General features: G+C 40.1%; 1 protein-coding gene and 1 pseudogene across 2 annotated transcripts in view; one reads left to right on the plus strand and one right to left on the minus strand.

Annotated features, from left to right (window-relative positions):
- Positions 1 to 24097, plus strand: part of Ccdc3 (coiled-coil domain containing 3) — a 102487-nt gene that overhangs the window by 68810 nt on the left and 9580 nt on the right. Inside the window, exon 3 of one of the 2 annotated variants that reach the window (XM_046442311.2) lies at positions 12467 to 13157. The exons of the other annotated variant lie outside the window; for it this stretch is intronic. Within the exon in view, the coding sequence (XP_046298267.1) occupies positions 12467 to 12580 (114 nt within the window). The 3' untranslated portion in view covers positions 12581 to 13157. Of the gene's footprint in view, positions 1 to 12466; positions 13158 to 24097 lie in introns of those variants that run through there. 2 annotated transcript variants of the gene reach the window in all.
- On the minus strand, positions 15114 to 15636 carry LOC124091306 (E3 ubiquitin-protein ligase RNF5-like; annotated as a pseudogene).

Genomic DNA, 24097 nt, shown 5'->3' on the forward strand with positions numbered 1-24097 from the left:
ACAACTCAAATCTGACAATTTAGAAAAAGTTATACACCACAACCAAGTGAGATTTATACCAGGCATGCAGAGCTGGTTTAATATTTTTTTTAAAAAGTAATCTGTCATATCAACAGACTGAAGAAAAAAAAAGTCATATGAATGTAGCAATAGATGCAGAAAAAGCATTTGAAAAAAATTCACACCCATTAATGATAAAAATTCATAGTAAGCTTGGAACAGAGGGAAAAGTCTATTTCAATGAAGAACATCAACAGAAAATATTTAGCTGATATCAAACTTAATGGTGACAAACTCAAAGCTTTTCTTCTACAAATGGGAACAAGAGGAGGATGTCTCCTGTTATTGCTACTTTTCAATATCATGTTGGAAGTCCCAGCTAATCAATAAGACATGCAAAGGAAACCAAAGGCAAACAGATTGGGAAGGAAAATGGAACTTTGCAGATGATAGGACTTATGTAGAAAATCTGAAGGAATAGACAAAAAAAAAAAAAAAAAAAAACCTCCTAAAATTAGTGATTATAGCAAAACTGCCTAATATATTTAATATATAAAAAATCAACCACTTTTCTATATACTAGCAGGGAACAAGTAGGATATGAAATTAAAACATTCTCATTTAAATTAACATTCACCCAAAATACAATATTCAGACCTTGTATATATTTTGTTAGATTATACCTGAGGAATACTACAAAAGTCTGACATCAAGAAATAAATGGAGAAATATTCCATGTTCATAGATAGACTCAGTATTGCTAGGATGCTGTGTTTTTTTTTCTAATTTGATATATAGGTTCAACGGAATTGCAATAAGGCAAGTTATTTTGTGGGTATTGACCAACTGATTCTACAGGTTATATAAACAGGCAAAAGACCCAGAATAGCCCATACAATATTGAATAAGAACAAAGGTAGAAGGCTGACACTACCTGAACTTCAAGTCTTTTTAAAAAATATTTATTTCACTTATTTATTTTTATGTGGTGTTGAGGATCGAACCCAAGCTCTCGCATGTGCGAGGCAAGTGCTCCACCGCTGAGCCCTGAACTTCAAGTCTTAATGTAAGACAACAGTAATCAAGAGCATGTGGTATTGGCCAAAAAACAAACAAACAAAAAAAATCAATAAAATAAAGAGCCTAGAATTTGGATTCCAAAGAATCCAAAGGTCAAATTTGTTTTTTGACAAAGGAACAAAAGCACTTCACTGGAGCAAAAATAATCATTAACAAATGGCATTGCAACAACTGGATATCTACATGCAAAAAAAAAAAAAAAAATTCTAGACAAACCTTCCACCCTTTACAAAAATTCACTCAATAGACCCAAATGTAACACACAGAACTCTGAAAATTCTAGAAGATGACAAAATAGGAGAAAATCTATGACTTTGGAGATAGCAATGATTTTTGAGATGCTAAACAAAAGGCATCCATGAAATAAATAAGCTGGAATTCATTAAAATTAAAAACTCCACTCTGCAAAAGATAATGTCGAGAGAATGAGAATGCAAGTCACATTGCAAAAGACATCTGAAAAAGAATTGCTTTCCTTAAAGTTCTACAATAGGAAAATGAACAACCTGCTTTTAAAATGGGCAAATGACCTGAATAGAAAACTCAAGAAGATATATTATTGGTAAATTACCTTATGAAAAAGATGTTCAACCTCACATGCCATCAGGGAAGCCAAGTGTAGCAATGAGATGCTACCACAACACCAATTAGGATGGCCAAAATTCAGAACACTGACAACACCAAGTGCAGATGAGGTTCTACAACAGCAGGAACTCCAGTTCATTGCTGGTGGGAATGCAAAATGGTATAGCCACTTTGGAGACCCTCTGGCAGTTTTTAACATACTCTTACCATATAATCCAGCAATCAGGCTCTTTGGTATTTGCCTAAATTGAAAATTTTCATGTTCATATAAAAATGTGCACACTGATATTTATAGCAGTTTTTTTTCATAACTGATAAAAGCTGGAAACAACTGAGATACCCTTCAATGGATGAATGGCATCTCTGTGACATTCTAGAAAAAGCAAAGCTGTAGGTACAATAAAAAGATTAGTAGTTTCCAGGGGTAGTGGGAAGGGAGGAATGAATGGGCAGAGTAGAAAATTTTTAGGTCAGTGAAAATATGGATACTAAGGTTTTTGACTATACATTTGTCAAAACCCACAGAAGATACAGCACCATGAGTGAGCTCTAGTAGAACTATGGGCTCTAGGTGATAATGATGAGGAGTCAATGTCAATTCATCAACCATAACTAATGGGCTAGCCATAGTGGGTAAGTTTGTGCACACACAGGGTATATGGGAGTTCTCTATACTTTCTGTTCACTTTTACTGTGAACCTAAAACTGCTCTTGAATTTAGGATATACTCTTTTTTGATGTAATGTTTTCCTACCCAATGACGCAGATCCTCTGGATGGGGAGGATCCCAATTAAGAACTCCTGCAGACGAACACATAGGCCACCATTCCTAACGGTTTGTGACTGCCCCTCACTTGTCAGAGTTTTACATCCATTTGTGCTCATCCCCATGAAGAGTAATACTTGGCCCAGAGCCTGGAATGAGCACATTGCGCAGAATCCCTGTTCTTACAAGTCCTTCTTGCTTCAAATACCCTCAACAGCATAGATTTCTCAACCTCAGCATTATTGACATCTGGGGATGGGCGATTCTTTGTTATGGAGGCTGTCTGGGGCATTGAAATGTTTAGTAGCAACCCTGGTCTTTACTCTCTGATACTAAGAGCATAATCCCCTAAGTCATGACAACTAAAAAGATCTCTGAACACTGTCAGATGTCCCCAGGGGTTGAGAACCATCACTCTAGAACATGGTGTTGGCTGTTAACCCAGAGATAGCAACCACAGTCTACTGAGGCAGTTGTTCATTGCACAAGGAAGACTATAAATAATATCCCCTCCATGTCTTTACCATCTGGCTAAACCACAGAAATGTTAACGAATCAAGGGCAATTTTCATTCCAATCATGGAAAGAGAACGTTTTCCATAGTCCACATTAGTTAACAGAAATTAGTTAATAATTCCTTGAAAATGTTATTTATTGCCCTATTTAACATCTGCAAATTACTTTTGTGACAGATACATCAGATTTGAGGGCTGCCCATGGCGAGTCAGTGACTTATTATCACCAAATAGAAAAGAACTGAAAAATGTTACTCAATTTCCTGCAGAAACTATTTTATAATCTCTTGTCCTGGACAGCTTTTAAAAAAGATTAGAGACCTATTTGATGAAAATGGATTGGCGGAAATTGAGTGTAGAGCGTGGGCTAGCTGACACCGGGACTTCTAGTCTGACTCTGCAATGATGGAAAACCAAGGAACTCCCAACTCATCATCTCCCATTATCAGATATAAGTTCTTGTACTATTATTTTTTCTCTGCAGACCTCCCTCTAATGTCTTTTACCTTCATGTAATTACAAAAGAACATTTTTAGTGGCCAGATATGAAACAGAAAATTCTTTGTCATTCTGGCTTTTCTCTTCTTGTGCGCTCCAAATGTTACCTTGCCCCACGGCCACCTCATTCTTAACTTGTGATTCTTACATTTTCATGTAATGCTTTACATTTTTACATTTGACATCACCCTGCCCCACCGAGTTCCATCACACTAGCACCATTACTCCCATCTTAAAAAGAATCATCTCAAGAAGTAAAGTTCACCAGCTCGGAATCTTAGATGAACTTGACCTTGAGGCATGATGGACCCTGATGGAGCTTGGAGCAGGGATGGAATCTGGTCCTGGGGAGTCGCTGAAGGTGAGGGGATAATGCAGTCAGCAACAGTGTAGCCCACCAGGCTCCTCTGCAAAATCCCTTCCTGCAGTGTGGCTGAGAGTGAGCATATGGCCGAGACAGGCAGAGTGGACTCTGTTCCCCAGGGTCTGTATCTAGTGTCTGAGTAGGAAGGTGCCATCCCTCAACCCAAGCACTTGGGCTTCACAAGCACTGTGACAGCCTCTCGAGCAGAGGTAGCCATCTCATGAAGTTCTTCATCCAGACCTCACAGCCCCTGAGAGAAGGCAGTCCTGCTCCTTTTTGGTAACCTTAAAGGACAGATGATATAACATGACAGGCACAAAAAGTAAAATGGACAGGGAAGCAGTGATTTATTTTCATGTTGAACTTCAGCTTCGTCTAGTGAATCGGATAGTCCCAGTTGGCCTGGTCCCTCACCTGCAATTAAGGTGATCTGGATGCCCCCAAATTTGCTCCTTCCTCTCCCACGGGGTCAGGGGTAAGTAACTTTCATAATAATGATCCTGTGATAGAGACCTGTCTGTCCCCTCACTTTGGATGTTGGTGTGTAAACCCCTTCAATGGAACACGAGCCCCTTGTGACCTCAGCTGGCTCTGCAGGAGGACCGACAGTCCACAATTGCTGCTCCAGGGATGGAATGATGAGAACCGAGGACACACGGGCTTCACACTGTACCCCACCAGGCTCCTCTGCAAAATCCCTTCCTGTAGGGAGGCTGCACTGGCCAGGCTGGTAGATGAGTCAACTTGGATGAAATTATATCTCAGCAGTCAGTGTTAAATAGTCACCTCTTAGAGGGATTCTAGAAGGAAGATCACTGAGAGTATTGAACCTCTTATTTAAGAGACAAATTTGGTGGCTAAATGCAGTCCCGCGAGAGGCAAGAAGATGGTTCACTTCATCTCACTGATCTCCCTACCAAGGATGCTAAGGATCATAATTCTGAAGAGGGCTGGAGGGAAATTTAACAGAAAACTGAGGAAAAAAAACATCATTTCAAACTTTCTTTTCCTTTTGCTGTTTTCTTTATGCTGTTCTTTTCTCCCATGCCTGTGATTTTTTTTTTTTTTTTTTTTTTAAATAGATTTTGGCTTCCTGGGCTCTCAGAGAGCAAGGACTGGATTTGGTATAGACAAATGTTGGAATGTCTCGCTGTGGCACTGGCTGTCTTTCCTCACATGCCATGGGCCACGGTTGTCACAGCACCTCCTCTAAGCCCGGAGTATGTCTATATTAAGTTTTATTTGGACAGCGTTGCTTTGCCATTTCCTTGGCTGTGTCTTAACATGCTGCAGCCCTGGGTGTGCACACCTGCATTCCTTGACATCTCCCATATGCCCCAGCATCGCCTTGAGGTTGGAAGAAAATTAGACAGTTACTTAAGACTTGGCAACCTTCATTTCTTACAGACCTTTCTCCACTGCGGTTCCTGTTCTGAATATTGTGTGTGTTTGAGATTGATAGGACCTGAACATCTTGTATGGGCTTTTGAAATGCAGATTGAATTTCACTTGAATTGGAAAAAATTTCTGTTCCAGATGATTCTAATGGGGTCCATGGGATTCTAATATGGTTTGAATTGGCTTAAATAGAATCAGTGTATTCATTAGGAAATGAGCCACAATCCCTCTGGAGTGTTTTAAAACAGTATATATTAGAGAATTCCTTCCTAAGCTTCGATATTATTGTTCTTTATTTATGTGGTGGTTATGATCATTTGTAGAGATCTCTGTTAAGTCAAAAGGAGACCTTTTCTTTTTTGCCATTTTGTACCATAAATAACCTAGTTTCTATTAAGAAATCAACTTTTTTTTTAAAGAAAAAAGGAAAGAGGGCTGTTATAAGAGACTTAGGAGCTGAAACAATCATTCAATTACGTAGGCTTTATCTGAATCTCGATTTTAGCAAACCAAATACAGTCAGACTTCTGTGTCCTCAAGTTCCATACATTTGCAAATTCAACAAATCACAGATTACACTCAGAAAAAAAATTGTATCTGAACTGAACATATGCAGATTTTAAAGAATCATTATTCCCTAGACAATAGGACAACTATCTACATAACATTTGTTTTAGGTAGTATAAGTCATCTAGAGATGATTTAAAATATAAAGGAGAATGTGCATTGGTTATATACAAGTCCTCTGTCAGGCTTGAGCATTTGCAGATATTGGTATCTGCAGGGGATTGGCTCCCAAACCCCTCTCCCCCATTAAATCCCAACAGATCCATGGTATACTTGCATAGGTATTAGCTATATGGACCAGTTATTTAAACTGTGAAATTAGTTGTTTGCTTTTTAAAATATCTTTATCAGCTACAGGTGCGATCTGGGATTTCCTTAAAAATACTCAGCAAAAAATAGTTAAGGGCAAATGGAGAGATGAAACAAGGCAAAAATGTTAGGAATTATTGAAAGCAGACGATAATGGAAGTTCACTGTACTAATCGTTTTATGTTTGGAAATTTCCATAAAAATATTTTTTAAGAGACCTTTGGTGGAAATGAAAAACAGGAGTGAACACATTTCACACTGACTGATGTGAAGAGGAATAGAAACTTGGGAGCCCTTTCTTTGCTGCTAAAAATCTTAAAATACATTAAGTTGTTTTGGGGGGTACTGTTTTACTCATCATGCTAGTGCCCACAGTTTTCCCTAAGTTTTCTTCATGTATTTTTATCTTTAGAAGTATAATAAGTACACTTATTAATGTCCTCATAAAATGTCCTGTGATCCCTAGTAATACTCCATGTCCCAAAGTCTGTGCCGCCTGTTCTGAGCTTTCTTCTGCTCAGTGTTTACATGATCTTTTTTTTCCATTCCTTTGCTTTCAAACTGTTCATGTCTATGAAAATAAACAGCCTTTGTGTCTAGTTTGATAAGCTGTTTATTAGTGTTTAGCCCACTCATATGTAATGAGTGGGTTTAGTCTACCATTTTGCTCTTTGCCGTTTTCCATTTGTCTCAACTGTTATTTGACCTTTATTCTTGACTTGTTGGAAAAACAGGATACACAACAAGGAGAGGAAGCCCTCTCAGTATGGATAGATGTAGAATTCTGGGAAGCATAATTACACCACATTCTTTGAATATAGTGCTTTCCCCAGGACACAAATCCAATACATCCTGAATAAGGCTCCCAAGAGCAGCTATCAATGTCACTTCCCACCCCATACATGGAGCAGAGACCAACGCTAAATCACAGCTGCCTTTAAACTCTGCCTATATGTCAGACTATACCATGGACAAGTGCTATTTTTCCTTTGGAGTCTCCTAAAGGTGTAGCTGTTTCACCTTGCCCAGTACCCTACCCCTCATCCAGTATTGGAGCCCTGTCCTGCACTCCAGCTGAGTCATCAGGTGGCCACCTGAACTCTGCTGTGGCCCAGCCTCTCCTCTTAGGAATGGCACCTCAAATACCCCACTGTGCCTACAGATTCTGGAGCCTCGTAAGGCCTGTCCCACTTAGCAAGCTGGCCATGTGGGAGTTTACAGTTTTTTTCCTGCCTGGTTTTTTTTTTTTGACCTCATATTTAATGTTTGAGCTATAGCAGCCTAGTCCACCTATCCCTTGAGCATAGTACTTGACTCTGGGCACAATAGTATGGACTGGAGAATTTGAGATGTGGATTCAGACCATAAAGTTTCTGGGAAAATGTGAGAAATTGTCCAGGAGCATTTACCCTGTTGACAGAGATGACTTAGAGAAGATGGGTTGGCTGTGTACTCTTACCTTGGAAAAGAAGTGGATTTATTCTGTGTGACTCCAGAGGCAAAAGTCAAAACCACACTTGTTACATCTCCTTATACATATGTGGGTTTACCTTTGGGACAGGAAAACCCACCTATTGCAAAGTACAGTGTGCTTGCATTTGCAGGCCAATGGATGGAGTTAGAGAAGATAATGCTAAGTGAAGTTAGCCAATCCCAAAAAACCAAATGCCGAATGTTTTCTCTTATATAAGGAGGTTGATACATAGTGGGACAGGGAGGGGGAGCATGGGAGGAATAGATGTGCTCTAGATAGGGTGGAGGGGAAGGGAGGGGGCATAGGGTTAGAAATGATTATCCAAAGTACATGTATGAAGACACGAATTGGTGTGAATATACTTTGTATCCAACCAGAGATATGAAAAATTGTTCTCTATGTGTAATAAGAATTGTAATGCACTCCTCTGTCATATATAAATAAAAATAAATAAACAAAAAAAATATAAATAACAATAGCTTACCAAAAAAAAACCAAAGGAAATAAAATAGAGTGTATGTCAGGCATGGTCAGAGTAACTTGCCATGGGGGTGTTCTTGGGAAAGCAGACATGAACTTGCTGGAGAATTTGCTCAGGCTCTGCTTTCACAGGTGAAAGGTGTCTTACAGGACCTCAGAAAAGTTAACTTGACAGGTCTAGATTTTTCTTTTCCTTTGTGGTGCTGAGTTTGAACCCAGGGCCTTGTGCATGCTAGGAAAACACTCTACCAACTAAGCTATATCCCTAGTTGAAGCTATTCTTGATGAGTGGGATACAAAGGATTTTAAAGATGGAAAAGGACAATTTTTTTTAAAACTAAGATTGGCAGCCTATTGAACAGAAGCCAAAGAGGCACAAGTACAAGCCAGTGGGGGCGCTCTGACAGCTCTCCCAGTGCCTGGATTCTCAGCCCCTTCGTTCCGTGTCCCTCTGAAATCCCCAGGTCTTTTGCTCCTTGATTGGATTCTGCTGGTACCATGTGCTTCGCTGAGAATACCCCTGTCTCCCAAACCTGCCTTCACCCTTGAATAGTACTGGTGGCCACCTCCTGTTCAACACACAGAAGTTTCTGGAACTTCAGGATGTACCTGTGCTCAGTATTATCTGAGTGCTGCTCACGCCTGCCATGTCTACCTCCCATCTTACAAAACTGCCAAGTCTTCACTGAAAATCTCTAGCTACTCAACTTTATCCTCTTAGATTCTTCACCACGTCCCCCCTAGCTCATGAGACCTCAAAGTGACCACATATTTTAGACAGTCTCATACATATTCATGCACAGGACAGAAAAGTTGCAGTGTGGATACTCCAGTTTCAAAGCCCACGGCTCCCTTATGACATTCAGAATGAGAAGTCGGGGATTTGCAGAGATCTGTGGAAAGGCAATGGATTAAGAACAGGAAAATGGATTTCAACCCCAGGCCCCTTGTGGAGTTTGCACCTGGCTGTTCCACTTAGGCTATTCTCAGAATCATCAGGGTTTGGATATTCTTAGGCTAAGTGAAACGTGACAGATTGGCTGCCATGGCAACACTGTTATAAATTCTGTTTTGGCAATGAGTTTTCACTTCGAAAGGCATTCTAGGATTTCTCCTTCAACCCACAGGCCTAGGGTTTCCTAAAGCATAACAAAGCTCATTTCTGCTCACAAGTGGTTGCAGCCCACAGCTAGGCTCTGTGCCTTCACCAACACACCCTGGCAAGGTGGTGGAAAGGCAGATTGGAAATATGAAATATCCTACTTTTTGTCTCCTCCACTACTTTCTGGGAAATTCAGATGGGTCCTCAGAACAGAGAGCTTCATTTAGAAGGCTGCATAGCCTATGCTAAGGAGACCAGGTGCTAAAAGCAGCAATTGAGGCCAGCACAATTCTATAGCACCTGAAACCAGCCTCCTTCAAGGCACAAAACTGAGCTCACAAATGAATCTCACACTGCTCCATTAATCCGCTGTCTCCCACTTTCCCTACAAAGTGTACCCATTCCATGCAAGTTGGGAGTGTGAGTTGCTGAGTTCAAGGATCCTTATCAACATTTGCAAAGACACACATGGCAGAGGCAGTTGCGTCCAAAGCCTGTGAGCTTGGAGTAGTAGTATTGACTTGTAAAACAGACTGAGGTTCACTGAGAGAACCCAGCAAGTTCCAGACAGGGGGCCAGTGTGACTTCAAGTGCAGACCTTATCATGGTACATAGTATACAAATGACTGATATATATATATATATATATATATTCCAGAAGTAAACCCATCCATTTACTTTATGAAAAACATAATTGGCTTTCATTCTTGCCTCTACAGGATAAATGCAAAAAGAGAGATTTCCAGAGACATGAGAGGCAAGAGGGGATGCATTACCTGGCAGAGGGATTCAGGAATGGCTTGGTGAAAGTGGCATCAGAGATTGGCCCTGGAGAGGAGAGCATTTCAGTTGGTGGGAATGAGGTTATGCCAGGGGGAAGCATCAGAATAAAGACTCAGGAGTGATGTTTTGAGTGTGCTCAGGGAACAGTGAGACAAGTTCAAGGTGCCTGTAATTTAGGTGCTTGCCAAACAGCAGCAATACCAAGACTCTCTCAGGGCGGCTTCCAGTTGCCTTTGGAAGTTTTGAGCAGACATGCAACATGATGCAAGTGTACCAGCATGTGCTCCCCAAGCAGGGGACATCACCCAGAGATTACTTTCCCTTCCAGAAGAATAGACGTACAGATGGTGGGCCGGTGGGGAGTCTGTGGGACTTTCTTCCAATCTGGTTTTGTCTAACCAGTTTCTTTCCTGTGTTCTGAGGCTTTCAAAGCATCCAGATGGTGTGCTTCCCCCAGCTGACTTTTAAAATAAGTGATTTATTCTTCAAATCCAGCAAGGGATTGTCTTTCTTATCTCACTAGGGCAAGGGGGCAGGAAAGGAAAGATGTTGTAAGTTTGTATACTGAACATTTGGCAGGAGGATGTTTTCCCAAGACCAGAAGGCCCCCGGCTCCCTCTCTAGGCTGTCAATTGGCACTTGAGCAAGTGTCTCTTTCTTCACATTCCAAACTATGAGACATGACATCTCAGTCGGCATTTTCTGCCAGATCCAGCCAAAGGGAAGAGGTTTGATAGAAACCGAAGCTCGTTAGGAGTTCTGCAAGCCTGACTCCTCCTCTGTACCACATCCTGGGACAACTTGAGCTCCCTGGGTTCCCGCCTGAAGGCAGCGCAGGGTAGAGGATTGAGGGTGGAAGAGGACGTTGTGGAGAGAAGGAAGCAGGGAGGGCTGCCGGTCAGGACGGCTTCTGGAACAGAGTGCTGTAGCATGCAACATGGGCTTCGGGGGGGCCCAGCCCTTGTGCACCTCCTAGTTCTCACAGCGGCTCTGACATCAGTTACCCACTTTTGTGGAAGAGAAAAATAGGCTCTGTGAGGTTTGGTCAAGGACATATATCTGCTAAGAAAGGCAGCGGGCAAGTTCTTGGCCAGCACACCTGAGAAACATCTCCAGACACAGAGAAGCTGGGACCAGAACTGGAAGGAGGCCCAGGAAGCCAGGGGTGATGCTGGAGCCTGTGCTGAGTGGGTAGGCCAGGCGGCAGGCTGTATTCACAAGCCCAGCACTTTCACAAGAAGGTAAAGAACAATCTGGAAGAAAAAGCTGATCTGTAAGGAAGCAGAAGCTGAGCAGATGCTAGGAGGAATCAGCAGGGGTGGAAAAGCTTAGGGAGTCAAGGAAAAGGGCCTGGGAGGTGGATGGTGGTGGCAATTGCGTGACAGCTGAATGCACTTCATGTCAGTCAACTGTCCTCCTACCCAAGCCATTAAGACAGTTCATTTTATGGTCTATATATAATTGTTACATTTTTGCATGATGAAAAAGTTTTGGAGGTTGGTCATATCATAGTGTGAATGTATTTAACACTGCTGAACTGCACAGAGAATGGATAAGATGGTCAATACAATGTGGATTTTATCACAGTAAAAAAATATTTTTTAAAAAAAGATAAGGCCAAGCTTTTTCACTGGTCAGTGAAGGCTGGCAGTGGGCAGGGCTACCTGGTTCAAGTTCAGTCAGAGGGCCCTGGGCCTTGGCTGACCCTCACGGCAGACATATGCAGGCAGCCTTGGGGACAGGCAAACAGCACAGAAGGGCTGCAGCTTCAGAGGATGTATGAAGTTTACAAGTCCAAAGGTCACCTCTTCTCAGACTCCAGTGGAATTTGACAGTCATTAAGTTTTTAAAAGCTCAGCAGACTGACTGTCCTTCCTCACTCAAGTTGTGTCCTTAATTTGTTTTAAATTGAATACCCGGACTGCTCTCAAGTGGGATTATGGCTGAAGATGAGAAGACGGTCACCTGCAGTGGTGGTTTTAAGTTTTATTGTTTGGTGATTAAAGCCACTATGTCCCAGGCAAATATCTTAACATGTAGTTTGCCCATGTTTTTCTTGAGAGTCATAAGGAGGTGGTTGGTAACTGAGAAGAATGATCTTAGATGGGCTGCAAGTCAATTATTCTCCTTTTAAGACCTCAAATGTTCCCACCAGCATTTGGCCTGTTGCGGAGATATGAGCATAGGGACACAGCCTTTTAGGACAGATGGTCTGATTTCAAGTTCAAGTGGTCTGAGGCAAGTGACTCTCAGAGCTTCAGTTTTATAATCTATAAATAGTGATAAAAGCAAAAACTTCCATCTGGGTTAAGCATCAGAATTTAAAAGGGAATATGTCCAAAACTACTAGCCTAGTATATAGTAAATGCTCAATAAATGATACCTAACACCAGGCTGTCATGAAGCACAAAGGTCCCTAGTCTAGTGAGCTTTCTGCCTAGGTAGATAACCACCCTTCTCCCAGCTGGAGACAGCTCTGAACTGTCTACAAATGATGTCCCAATGCCTCAGCATGCTTAGCAGATGTTCCTTTTTCACTTGACAGGACATACTGATGGGAATCCTTCCTGACCAGCTGCATGGAATTTGTGACTTGTGGTTGGGAAGCCTCAGTTCCACTCATGACCAGGCTCCTGGATGCTGCCTGTCCCTTGTCTAGACTTTCCCTTTTCTGAGTATAGCTTTTCTTACCTAAAATTGGAACTGCAAAGTCTTTGTGATTCATGCAGGATGAGGACTTAGCCACAGCACATGTCCCTGGAAGCTAATGCCATGGCACTGTGTGGGGCACCAAGTGTGTGCTGAGTGTATACAGACAGAACTGCAAGGCACCCAGGCGAATGCAAGAGAAATGCAACCCAAGAGCTGACAATCTCTCCAAAGACGACGACACTTAAATTTGTGTTCTTAGGAATGAGTAATATCTTAAGCATGTGTGAATACACTGTGTAAGTGTTACAAGTAAAACCACAGCTTCCTTTACTCTCTCTGAGTCCTGGGTCCTCCCCAGAGACAACCATTGTTATTATGGCTTGGATCTGCAATGTACCCCAAAGGCCATATGCTGAAGGCTCAGACACCAGCCCATACTGCTATTGGGAAATGGTGCAACCCTTAGAAAGTGGGACCTAGGGGCTGGGGATGTGGCTCAAGTGGTAACGTGCTCGCCTGGCATGCATGGGGCTCTGGATTTGATCCTCAGCACCACATAAAAATAAAGATGTTGTGTCCACTGAGAACTAAAAAATAAATATTAAAAAATTCTCTCTCTCTCTTAAAAAAAAATAGTGGGACCTATTAGGAGGGATGTAGACATGCCCTTGAGGAGTATCATGGGACCCTTGTGACCTCCTACTGTGCTTCTCAGCCACCATATGTGACCAGCTCTGCTATGTGCTCTCCATCATGATGCTCTGCCTCACCATAAGCCCACAGCCATGGGACAAAGCACCCATGGACTGAAACCCCCCAAACTGTGAGCCAAAATCTTTCCTCCTTTATTTTCTCAAGTATTTTGTCCCAGTGACATAAAACTGACAAACTCATACATTAACAGTAAAAACCTTTCCAGACCTCTGACTAGGACTTCACACACGTATACAGGCACCTTTAAAACTTAGTTATGTTTTTTTTTTCCATGAATGGTATTATTTATATGACTAGTTCAAAAACTTGATGGGTTTCTTCTTCCCACTTGGAGATCTTTCCCTTTTCATCTTTTTAATTGCAGATAGCATCCAATAGGTTTGATAGACATTAAAGTTGTTCCTTTTTTTTCAATCTGCAGTGATCATCCTTGTTTATCCCCCTAGAGAACATCTGTGCATATTTTTCTACATAGATAATGAGAGGAGAGGAAAATGCAACTTTTATAGGTTAAAGCCATAATGAAACATAAAATTTCATGGCTTTATTCCCTGACTAGGAATAAAAGAAAGAACCAAGAGTGTATTTAAGAAAAAATAATGGGCAGGGAAACTGATCACAGAAGCACATACTTTTGAATTAATTTTTAAAGTTTAACTTTGTAATAATCAAATACTATGTGGTTTTTAATCCATTCAAAATATGTATGGAACGATACAGGTTTCTTAGTATATTTTAAGATCTTTATGGAATCCTTCTGTACTTTAAGAATTTTAGCCAAGATATTTTTGGGAAAAAAATCCTATCATGTTATATAACTAATAAAAGCCATATGGTGTTGGTAATATTAACCCATAGCTGACTAGGACAAAGTTGGCCATATTAGACCTTGGTCTGATATATCAGACCTTAGTCTAACTCCTAAAGACAGAGGCAATACCAGTGCATGGGAAGTGCAGGAGTATTTACTACAATATGGGTGAACAATTGATTTTCTGTTCGGAAGAGTTTGACTTATATGCTTGCTTCATGCCTTATACCCAATTAGAGGCAATTCAAAGATATAAATATGAAAAATAAAACCTTAAGTCAGCGTGAAATTTTTAGAAAAATAATTGGTGACAAACCAAAATACTAAGACATTTTCTTCTAGTAATTTTGTTTTCCAGTATCAGTCCTAAAGAAATAATTTTGATACAGAAAAATGTGGTGTTTTGAAATATTTAACATTACTTAAAATAGTATAAAATTTAAGAACAGCTTGAGAGTCCTGTAGAAAGTGTATGGTTAAGTAAATTAAGAAATAATCTTAGATGAAATTGTTGTAGCCATTAAACTAATGCAACACCTCGGCTATTTTATGCAATGGAAGTTTTTTTTTAAAACATTTTACCTTTTCTATTGAAATTTTAATAAAGGAGGTAGTGGGGGGAGTATTTAGAGTCAGAACTCATATTAGGCACTGGGGAGAGAAAAATTCAATCAACAAGAGGAGGAATGGAGAAAAGTCAGAGGGAACCTTCTCCACCTTTCAACCTCAAATCAAAAAATCAGGGGAAGCAAAAGATTAGGGGAGAGAAGAAATGGGCCCTCTTTTCAATCTGGCCTCCTGCCCCAGGGCTGGGAGCTAGTTACTTCCCAGCAAGGTAGTGAGAGTTCAGAGGCAGGTCTCTCATCCTATGCACAGATGTCCCTGCTCCTTCCCATTCCCTCCTGGAAAGTGGCCAGGGTTGGCCTCAGCCAATGGAAATGGAGGGGTCAGGGAATGGTGTTCCAGAAATAAGGAAGGGACCCCCCAGTACTGAGCCTCCTCTGGCTGGAGGTGGGCAGGAAGGAGACAGCTCAAATACAGAGCAGCCAGAAAAAGGAGAAGATGGCGAGAAACAGGAAGAGGGAATTCTGCCAGCTGGAGGCCGGGTGACCCTGTCCCAGATCCACTCCTGCGTCCCTGCAGAAAGGCTCACGAGCATTGAAGACAGTTGGTGCCATAGGGAAAAGCACCAACACCCAATGAGAAGTGAAAACCCCTGTTCTCTGGAGCAGGTTGCTGGCCCTGGGGGTGAGGTGGAGTTTCCAATCTGGGATCCTGGGGCTTCTGGCTCCCTCGTCCATAAAGCAGGACAACCTTCTCTCTGCTGATGCTAGCTTTGCACATTGGGCACTCTTGCTGCTCTGGCTATGTTTTCAGCCCCTAAGGAAGATAGGGCCAATAGTACAGGTGGCCACACACTGACCACAGCTTCCTGAGCAGTCTCTGAATGTATGTTGCGTTCAAAGGTTGCAACTGCCCCGACCTACGGGAAGTCTGGACCTTGAGGGGCTCCAATCCTCCACCTCTACTGATGCCATGGCCAGTTCTGTCCCCTGCATCCCCGGGCCCCCACATACCCTGGCAATGGAAGTTTTAAAACCAAAATTCACAAAAAGAAAAAAAAAACACACACACACCCTAAAATCACTGTGTTTTAAGAGACAAACATCAGCAAATTACAGAACAGGACTCTCCAGTACTTGTCTCACTCACAGAAACATCAATTTGAACTACTCTCCATGAACAGAAACAACTTCATAAGTGTATCAGAGAAATAAGATAGTTTTATATTACAAACATTACACTGTGCTGCTAGAGCTTGGTGAAAGGGTAGAGATTCACCTTTCCACTTCAGGTTGTATAAGACAACCTAAAAATTCCCCCTTTTCTCGTCATACTTCCTGTTTATTTGATTCCTCTAGAGAACTCTGACTAACACAGCCCTCCATGGACCCAGTTAACATCCAGTCTAGTAGAGCCAAGTGAAGGACTTCCCCAGACAAAAACCAGTCTTCAAAGACTGTACTAAGTCCCCACTTCCTCAGCTGTTCAGAACACATACCCTATAAGGATCTAGAACAATTGGGAAAGCATATAAACACCAAAAAAAAAAAAAAAACCCAAACAAACAAACAAACAAACCAAATGAAGCACTGGTAACTGATCCCAAAGAGATGGTATGAACTACCTGACAAAGAATTTGAAATAATTGCTTTAAGGAAGCTGATCAAACTTCAAGAAAGTATATGAAAACAAGTCAGTGAATCAGGAAAACAATAAAGGACCAAAACAAATGAACTGAGAGATTAAAATGACTAAAAATTTCTGGAGCTGAAAAATACAGTGAATGGAATGAAAAATGCAAGAGAAAATCAAAAGCAAAATTGATCAAGCAGAAGAAAGAATCTGAGCTCAAAGATGTTATTACAAAGATGTAATAAATATTGGATGTTATTTCAATCTCCAATGTTATGTGGAGATTGAAAAGGAATGAAAAAAGCTTTCTGAATGTATGGGCTCACATGAAGAAAGCAAAATTTTAGTTATAGGAGCTCAAGAAGGAAAAGAGAAAAGAATATGAAGGTTATTTAAAGAAATAATAAGAAAGCGATTTGGATAAAGATACAAATATTCAGGTAAAGGAAAGTCAAAAGTCTCCAATCAGATTCAATCCAAATCAAAGACAAACAGGATCCTGAGAGCAGCAAGAGAAAAACAAATCACAAATTAGGGACTTCCAATAATAGAGCAGATTTCTCAACAGAAACTTCATAAGCCAGGAGAAAGTGGAATGATACATTCCAACTGCTAAAGCAAAAGACAAAACAAACAAAAAAACAAACAAACAAACACCTGCTAACCAGAAATACTATATCCGGCAAAGCTATCTGCAGATATGAAGAAGAAATAAAGACTTTCCCAGGGAAATAAATTCTGAGGGGTTCATCAGCAAATCTGTCTTGCAAAAATGCTAATGGAGTTTCTCCATGCGGAAAGAATAGGACATTAATTAGTAACATGAAAACATAAAGGTATAAAACTCACTAGTAAAAATAAGTACACAAATTCAGAATACTCTGATATGTAATGTGGTACTTATCTTTAGTATGAAGGTTAAAAAAGATAAAACTATTAAAAAACAATAGCTGCCATAATCTCTTAAGAGAGTCACTGCATAAAAAGATAAAAACAAAATGTGGGGTGGGGTGGACTAAACTATAGATTTTTTTTAAATGGGATCAGTTATTAGTGTAAAATAACCTATTGTAACTATAGGATATTTGATGTAAGCCTAATGGTAACCACAAAGCAGAAAGCTATCATAGATACCCAAAGGAATAAAAAAATACCCTTGAGAAAAATCATCTAACTACAAAGGAAATTATCAAGAAAGGAGGAAACAATACCAGAAAACAATGAAGAAACAATGGAAGTGATAAGATGCCTTACCTATCAATAATTACCTCAAATATAAAGGCATCAAATTCTCTTATTAAAAGACACAATCCAGGGCTGGAGTTGTAGCTCAGTGGTAGAGCATGTGCCTAGCATATGTGAAGCACTGGGTTCCATCCTCAGCACCACATATAAATAAACAAATAAAACAAAGGTATTGTGTCCTACAACAACTAAGGAAAAAAAAAACTTAAAAAAAAAAAGACATAATCCATTCCAGTGGTTGAATGGATCTTAAACAAGAAAAGACCCAATTATAAGTTGCCTACATAACTTTACCTGTGAGAACATTTCACTTTTAAAGTTAAAAGTGAAGGAATGGATAAAGATATTTTATACAAATAGAAACCAAAACAGAGCAGAGATAGCTATACTGAAATAAAATAGATTTTAAGTTAAAAACTGTTATTATATAGTAACAAAGGGATCAATCCACCAAGATATACTATTGTAACTATATAGGTGCCCAACAGAGCACTTAATATAAAGCAAATATTAATAAATTTGATTTGTATGCAACACAATGAGATGCAATATCCTACTTTGAGCAATGGACGTACTATCCAAATAGAAAAATCAGTAAGATAACATTAGGCTTAACCCATTTTATGCCATTGTTCTAAATGTGGAACACCTATGAAAACTTAAATATAGTACATATCATAATTATATATCAGAATTTATTAATATAAAAGTTATAGGTTATGATTTCTAACCTGTTTTAATGCACATGTATTAATTTCATTGAAATAATCAGAATTGAAAACTTGGAACTTAATGACCAAATGGAAATATATTGAACTATTCAAGAGCAGCAGAATACACATTCTTCTCAAGTTCACATGGCATATTCTACAGGATGGATGTGTTAGGCCACAAGTCTTCACAAATTTAGAAGACTGAAATCATATCAAGTATCTTTTCCAGCCACAAATGGTATGAAACTAGAAATAAGTAATGGGAGTAATTTCAGAAAAATCACATGCTCCTGAGTATACAGAAGTTTAAAGAAGAACTTTTAAAGGAAATGAAAAAATATCTTGAGATAAAACAAATATGGAAACAATATATCAAAACTTATGGGATATAACAAAATCAGTTCCAAGAAGGACATTTATAGCAGTGAATTCCCACATCAAAAAAAAAAAAAAATCCCACTCAGCTAGTAGAGTGTTGCCTCATATACACAATGCCCTAGGTTCAATCCCCAGCAACACACACACACACACAAATCCCAAATAAGCAATCTAACTTTACCCTAACAGCAAGAAAAATGATGGAAATAAAGATCAGAGAAGAAATACATGAAAGAGAGACTAGAAAAATATAAAATATCAATGAAACTAAGATTTGGGGTATTTTTTTTAAAGATAAAGAAGATTGATAAAACTTTTGCTAGACTAAGAAAAAAATACTCAATTAAAACCATAAATAAAGGAGGAGAAGAAATCAGAAGAGACACTACAGAAATACAAAGGAATCACAAAAGACTCATACAAACAATTATATGCCAACAAATTGGACATCTAGAAGAAAGGGACAAATTCCTAAACACATATCACCTACCAAGACTAAATCATGAAGACATAGAAAATCTAGGGCACAGGGTTGGGGTGGGCACAGCAGGAGAAAGAAAGAGAGAGAAAAGAAGTGAAGGAAGGAACTCTGAAGAGATGAGTCATAAGGTAGGAGACTGAATCAGTGGTAAAAAGTCTCCCATCAGAGAAATGCCTAGGACCAAATGGCTTCACTGCTGAATTCTACCAAACATTTAAAAAACAAACCTCAGTCCTTCTTAAAACACTTCCAAAAATTGAATAAGAGGGAATCCTTCCAAACTCATTTTACAGTATTCCCCTGATACAAAAGCTAGACGAGGACACTACAGAAAAAGAAAAGTACATGCCAAAATTTCTGATGAAAATAGATACAAAAATTCTTAGCAGAAATACTAGCAAACCCATTTCAACACCATGATCAAGTGGGATTTATCCCTGGATGTGAGCATGGTTTAACTTAGACAAATCCATAAATGAAGTATAGCACATGAATGGAATGGAGGACAGAAACCTATGATGGTCTCAACCCACAAAGAAAAAGCATTGATAATTTCAACATCCTTTCATGATAAAAAAAAAAAACACTCAATAAATTAGGTATAGGAAGAATGGTGCCAATACAATAAAAACTACGTGACAAACCACAGGTAATATCATGCTCAATGGTGAAGAGGTGTTTTTCCTCTAAGGTAAAAAATCAAGACAAGACCCTCAAGTCTCCCAATTCAACAGTGTGCTGGAAGTCCTGGCTAGAGCAGTTAGGCAGTTAGGCAAGAGAAAGAAAAGTCCTATGAATTGGAAAAGAAAAAGTTAAATGGTTCTTGTTTGCAACAACATGATCTTATTATAGATAGAAAACCCTCAAACACACACAAAAAATAAATGAATTCAGTGAAGTTTCAGGATATAACATCAATAGATAAACTCAGGAGTGTTTCTACACACTAACAAATTTTCTGAAAAAGAAATCAAGAACGCAGTCCCATTTATAATGGCTATAAGAATAAAAATTCTTAGGAACAGATTTAACAGAAGAGGTGAAACATCTCTACAGTGAAAACTATTGAAAATATTGATGAAAGAAACTGCAGATGACACAAATGCATATGGTCATGAACTAGAAGAATGCAATATTGTTATAATGTTCATACTAGCTAAAACGACCCACAGATTTAATGCAATCCCTATCAAAATTCCAGTGAAATTTTTCACCAAGATAGAAAAAAATCCTAAAATGTGTATAAAATTACAAAAGATCCCAAATAGCCAAGGCTATTTTGTGAGCACATAGCTCAAGGCATCACATTATCTGACTTCAAAATATACAACAAAGATGTAGTAATCAAAATAGCATGGAATAGGGCTGGGGTTGTAGCTCAGTGGCAGAGTGCTTGCATAGTACATGTGAGGCCCTGGGTTCAAACCCAGCACCCCATAAAAATAAGTAAATAAAATAAAGACATGCTGTCCATCTACAGCTACCAAAATAAATAAATAAAACCCAGCGTGGAATAAGAATAGACACATTGAACCAGGCTAACCAAAGACAGTCCAGAAGTAAATCCACACCAACATTCAATTTATTTATTACATTAATGCCAAGAACACAGTCCAGGGAAAGGATAGTCTCTTCAATAAATGGTGCTGGGAAATGAATATCCACAAAGAATGAAATTAGACCCTCATCTTACACTATTTTTTTAAATCAATTCAGAATGGATTAGAATCTTAACTATAACACTTGAAACTGTTAAAAAAAAAATAAACCACTGGAAAAATTCACAGAAGGAAAGCTCTAGAACATTGGTCTGGGCAAGGAATTTTTTAATTTGAAGCACAGGCAACAAAGCAAAAATAGGCAAAATCGGATTACATCAAACTAAAAACCTTCTGCAAGACCAACAAAATCAGTAGGCTAAAGAGGAAAGCTATGGGATGCAAGAAAATATTCACAAACCCTGTGTCATGTCCCATAATGGGTTAACATAAAAAAATATATAAAGAACTTAAACTCAGCAGCAAAACAGCTTGATGGAAATATGACAAAGGACCTGAATTAACATTTCTCCAAAATGACATAAGTGTCCGATAGGTGTATTAGCAAAGTCCTCAAGGAGGAAATCATGACTCATCACCTACACCTGTCAGAATGGCTAACACCAGGGGGTAGGGGAGGGAGGGTGGGATGTGGGGGCATGTTGGTCAAAGGATATAAAGTTTCAGGTAGGAATACTAAGCTCAAGAGATCTGTTGTACGTTATGGTGAATACACGCAATCACAATATACATCTGAAATTGCTAGAAGAATAGAGTTTTTTTTTAATATTTATTTTTTAGGTGTAGATGGACACAACACAATGCCTTTATTTTTATGTGGTGCTGAGGATCAAACCGGGGTCCCGCCCAGGCTAGGCGAGCACTCTACCACTGAGCCACCATCCCAGCCCCAAGAATAGAGTTTTTGAAGAGTAGATTTTGTGTTCTCACTACAGAAAATAGGTAATGCAGGTTAACTTCATTTAGCCCTACCACAATATATACGTAATTTCAAAACAAGATGTTGCATGTGATGTATGCAATTTTACTTATCAATTTAAATATAAGTTTGAAATTTTAAAAATTTAAAAAGTAGCATGTTATTAACAGGCTAAAAATCTTGCCAGTAAAAAGGAATAAAAGTCATGTTTGGTGAGATTTAGGTGACTATCTTTTCTTAGTAGCTTCCAATTTTTAAAAGATTAGCAAATGATAGTTTTAAAATTTATTATCTCATTCAATGATTCTGCTCTTGAGGACTAACTATGTGTCAAAGAGTAGTACTGAGCTGGGTGCAGTGGTGCACGCCTATAATCCCAGTGGCTCAGGAGGCGGAAGCAGGAGGATCGACAGTTCAAAGCCAGCCTCAGCAAAAGTGAGGTGCTAAGCAACTCAGGGAGACCCTGTCTCTAAATAAAATACAAAATAGGGCTGGGGATGTGGCTCAGTGGTTGAGTGCCCCAGAGTTCAATTCCTGGTTCAACCCCCCCACCCCCACCAAAAAAAAAGCAGTACTAAGAACTAGAGCCAGAACAATAAAAATAAGACAAAAGGCCCTGTTTTGCAGTGGAAGAAATAGACAATTAACCATTAATAAGTAAACCCAATAATGCTACTGAGCACAGAAGCAAGGTGATGACAAGACTCATCAAGGGAAGCCACTTGCAGGATGATGAGAGAAACTATCTAAGAAGTTATACAGGAATCAGGATGAGAATAAGCCTGCCATGCAGAGTGTGGAAGAGCATTCTAGGAAGATGGAATAGCAAACTGTTGAAGCAGTAGTGAGGAATAACTTAGGATTTTTGCATAACAGAACAATAATTAAGGCATATTTAACTTTTTATCTCACAAATAGTATCCATTTTTCATTTGTTACAGGGTTTGGCCAAAACTACATACTTGTTAGGGTTCTGTAATCTAATATTTTCCACATAGAAATGTTGTCCGTGTTAAAATTTTCAAGTTTGCAGGGAGTTGTGCCAGATACTAAGCCAGGAAAGACAACCCTTGAATTGGCAGAAACTCATGTCACTGTGCTTCAGTATCTGTTTGTCAGCTGTTGTTTACAGATTTTCCAATAATATTTTTACTGAATAAAGTATTAACTGAAAATGGATTCTGGGACCTAAATTATTGACTGAGCTTGGCAGTATGTAATAACCACAGTCAGTGCTTGGGACTTTAAAGCTAACCAAATGCATTTAAGTCTTCCTCAGCCATATTAGCAGTACCTTTACTTTAAGAAAGAAGGAAAACATGGCCAGCAACCCAGAGAGCCACGTGTAAAGCAAGGTCTTGCTGAATCACACCCCAGCTCTTGGCAAACTAAGGAGCACAAGTCTAAGGTGCCCAGGCTCCAGGGCCAGTCAGTAGCAGAAAAACCATGTCCAAGTTTGATAAACTCCCAAATAAACAGTCTGTCAGCTGAGTCAGGCCCTGGATCTGTGTGGACAAGTCATCAGTCTCTAAGAAGTAAACATGAGTGGCTCACAGCTCAGTCAATTTCCATCCCATTCCCCAGCAGGTGGCGGGAGCCCTTGGAGTTTGCAGCCAGTAGTGACAAAAATGCCCAGCAAACAGCAGCCATGGCCAAGGGACACCGTGGACCTGGCTCTGGGCTGCCTTTTTCACCAAAAGAACTGGTGCTGAACCCTAATCACCCAGTATCCAAGTCAGCAAAAAGTCTCTGTTCAAAGGTGGGTCAGGCTGACCACACCAGTGGGATGGGAGCAGGGGTGGAGCTGATCCCCTTTCCTTGCACAGGGTACCCTGGATGCTTGGTCCATGGTCCAGCCTGGCACTCTCAGTAGCCTTGTTGCTATGCCATGCCTTCAGAAGGGGCTGCCTTGGGCTCTTCCTGGACTGAGTTCAGGGACCCAGGGACAAAGGTCAGGCACTGATTTGGCTGATGACCCTCCCTGTGGGCAACAGCAATAACCCAACATGTGGAGTGAAAGAGCTGGCTGGTGGCTTGGCGCACTTCACTCAGCCAGGGTCTGCACACCAAGGGCCTGAGCAGAAACAATTGTGACCCCCCTGATCCAACAGAAGCAGGATCAACTGCTGGGTGTAGGGAAGAGGCTCTACCATCAATCCCTTTGCCCTTTCCCCCTGCAGCCCGAGATGCCATGGAAGAGCTGGCTAGCTTCATATCCGAGAAGCTGTGGTTTCAGCATTCTTCCCCTTTGTAGGTCTAGAGAAGCACTGGGGGTCGGAATCTATACCCGCCATAACCTAGCGTTTCCCAATCTTCTTTACATCATAGAAGACATTTGCACAACTCCCTGGGAAAAGGCAGAAGGCTGTGCAGAGCTGAGAGGGCTGGCTGCTCACTCTTGCAGTCCATTCTTGCTGTGTGTTGGGGAGCTTTCCCATGGTCTGATGAGATTCGTGGTAAAACAGAGAAGTCTGCTTAACCAGTACCCAAAACTGTCAGTGCATATGA

This window comes from Marmota monax, unplaced genomic scaffold (assembly GCF_021218885.2).
Source record: "Marmota monax isolate L192 unplaced genomic scaffold, Marmota_monax_Labrador192_F-V1.1 WCK01_AAM20220418_F8-fsc00072, whole genome shotgun sequence".
Taxonomy (NCBI): Eukaryota; Metazoa; Chordata; class Mammalia; order Rodentia; family Sciuridae; genus Marmota; species Marmota monax.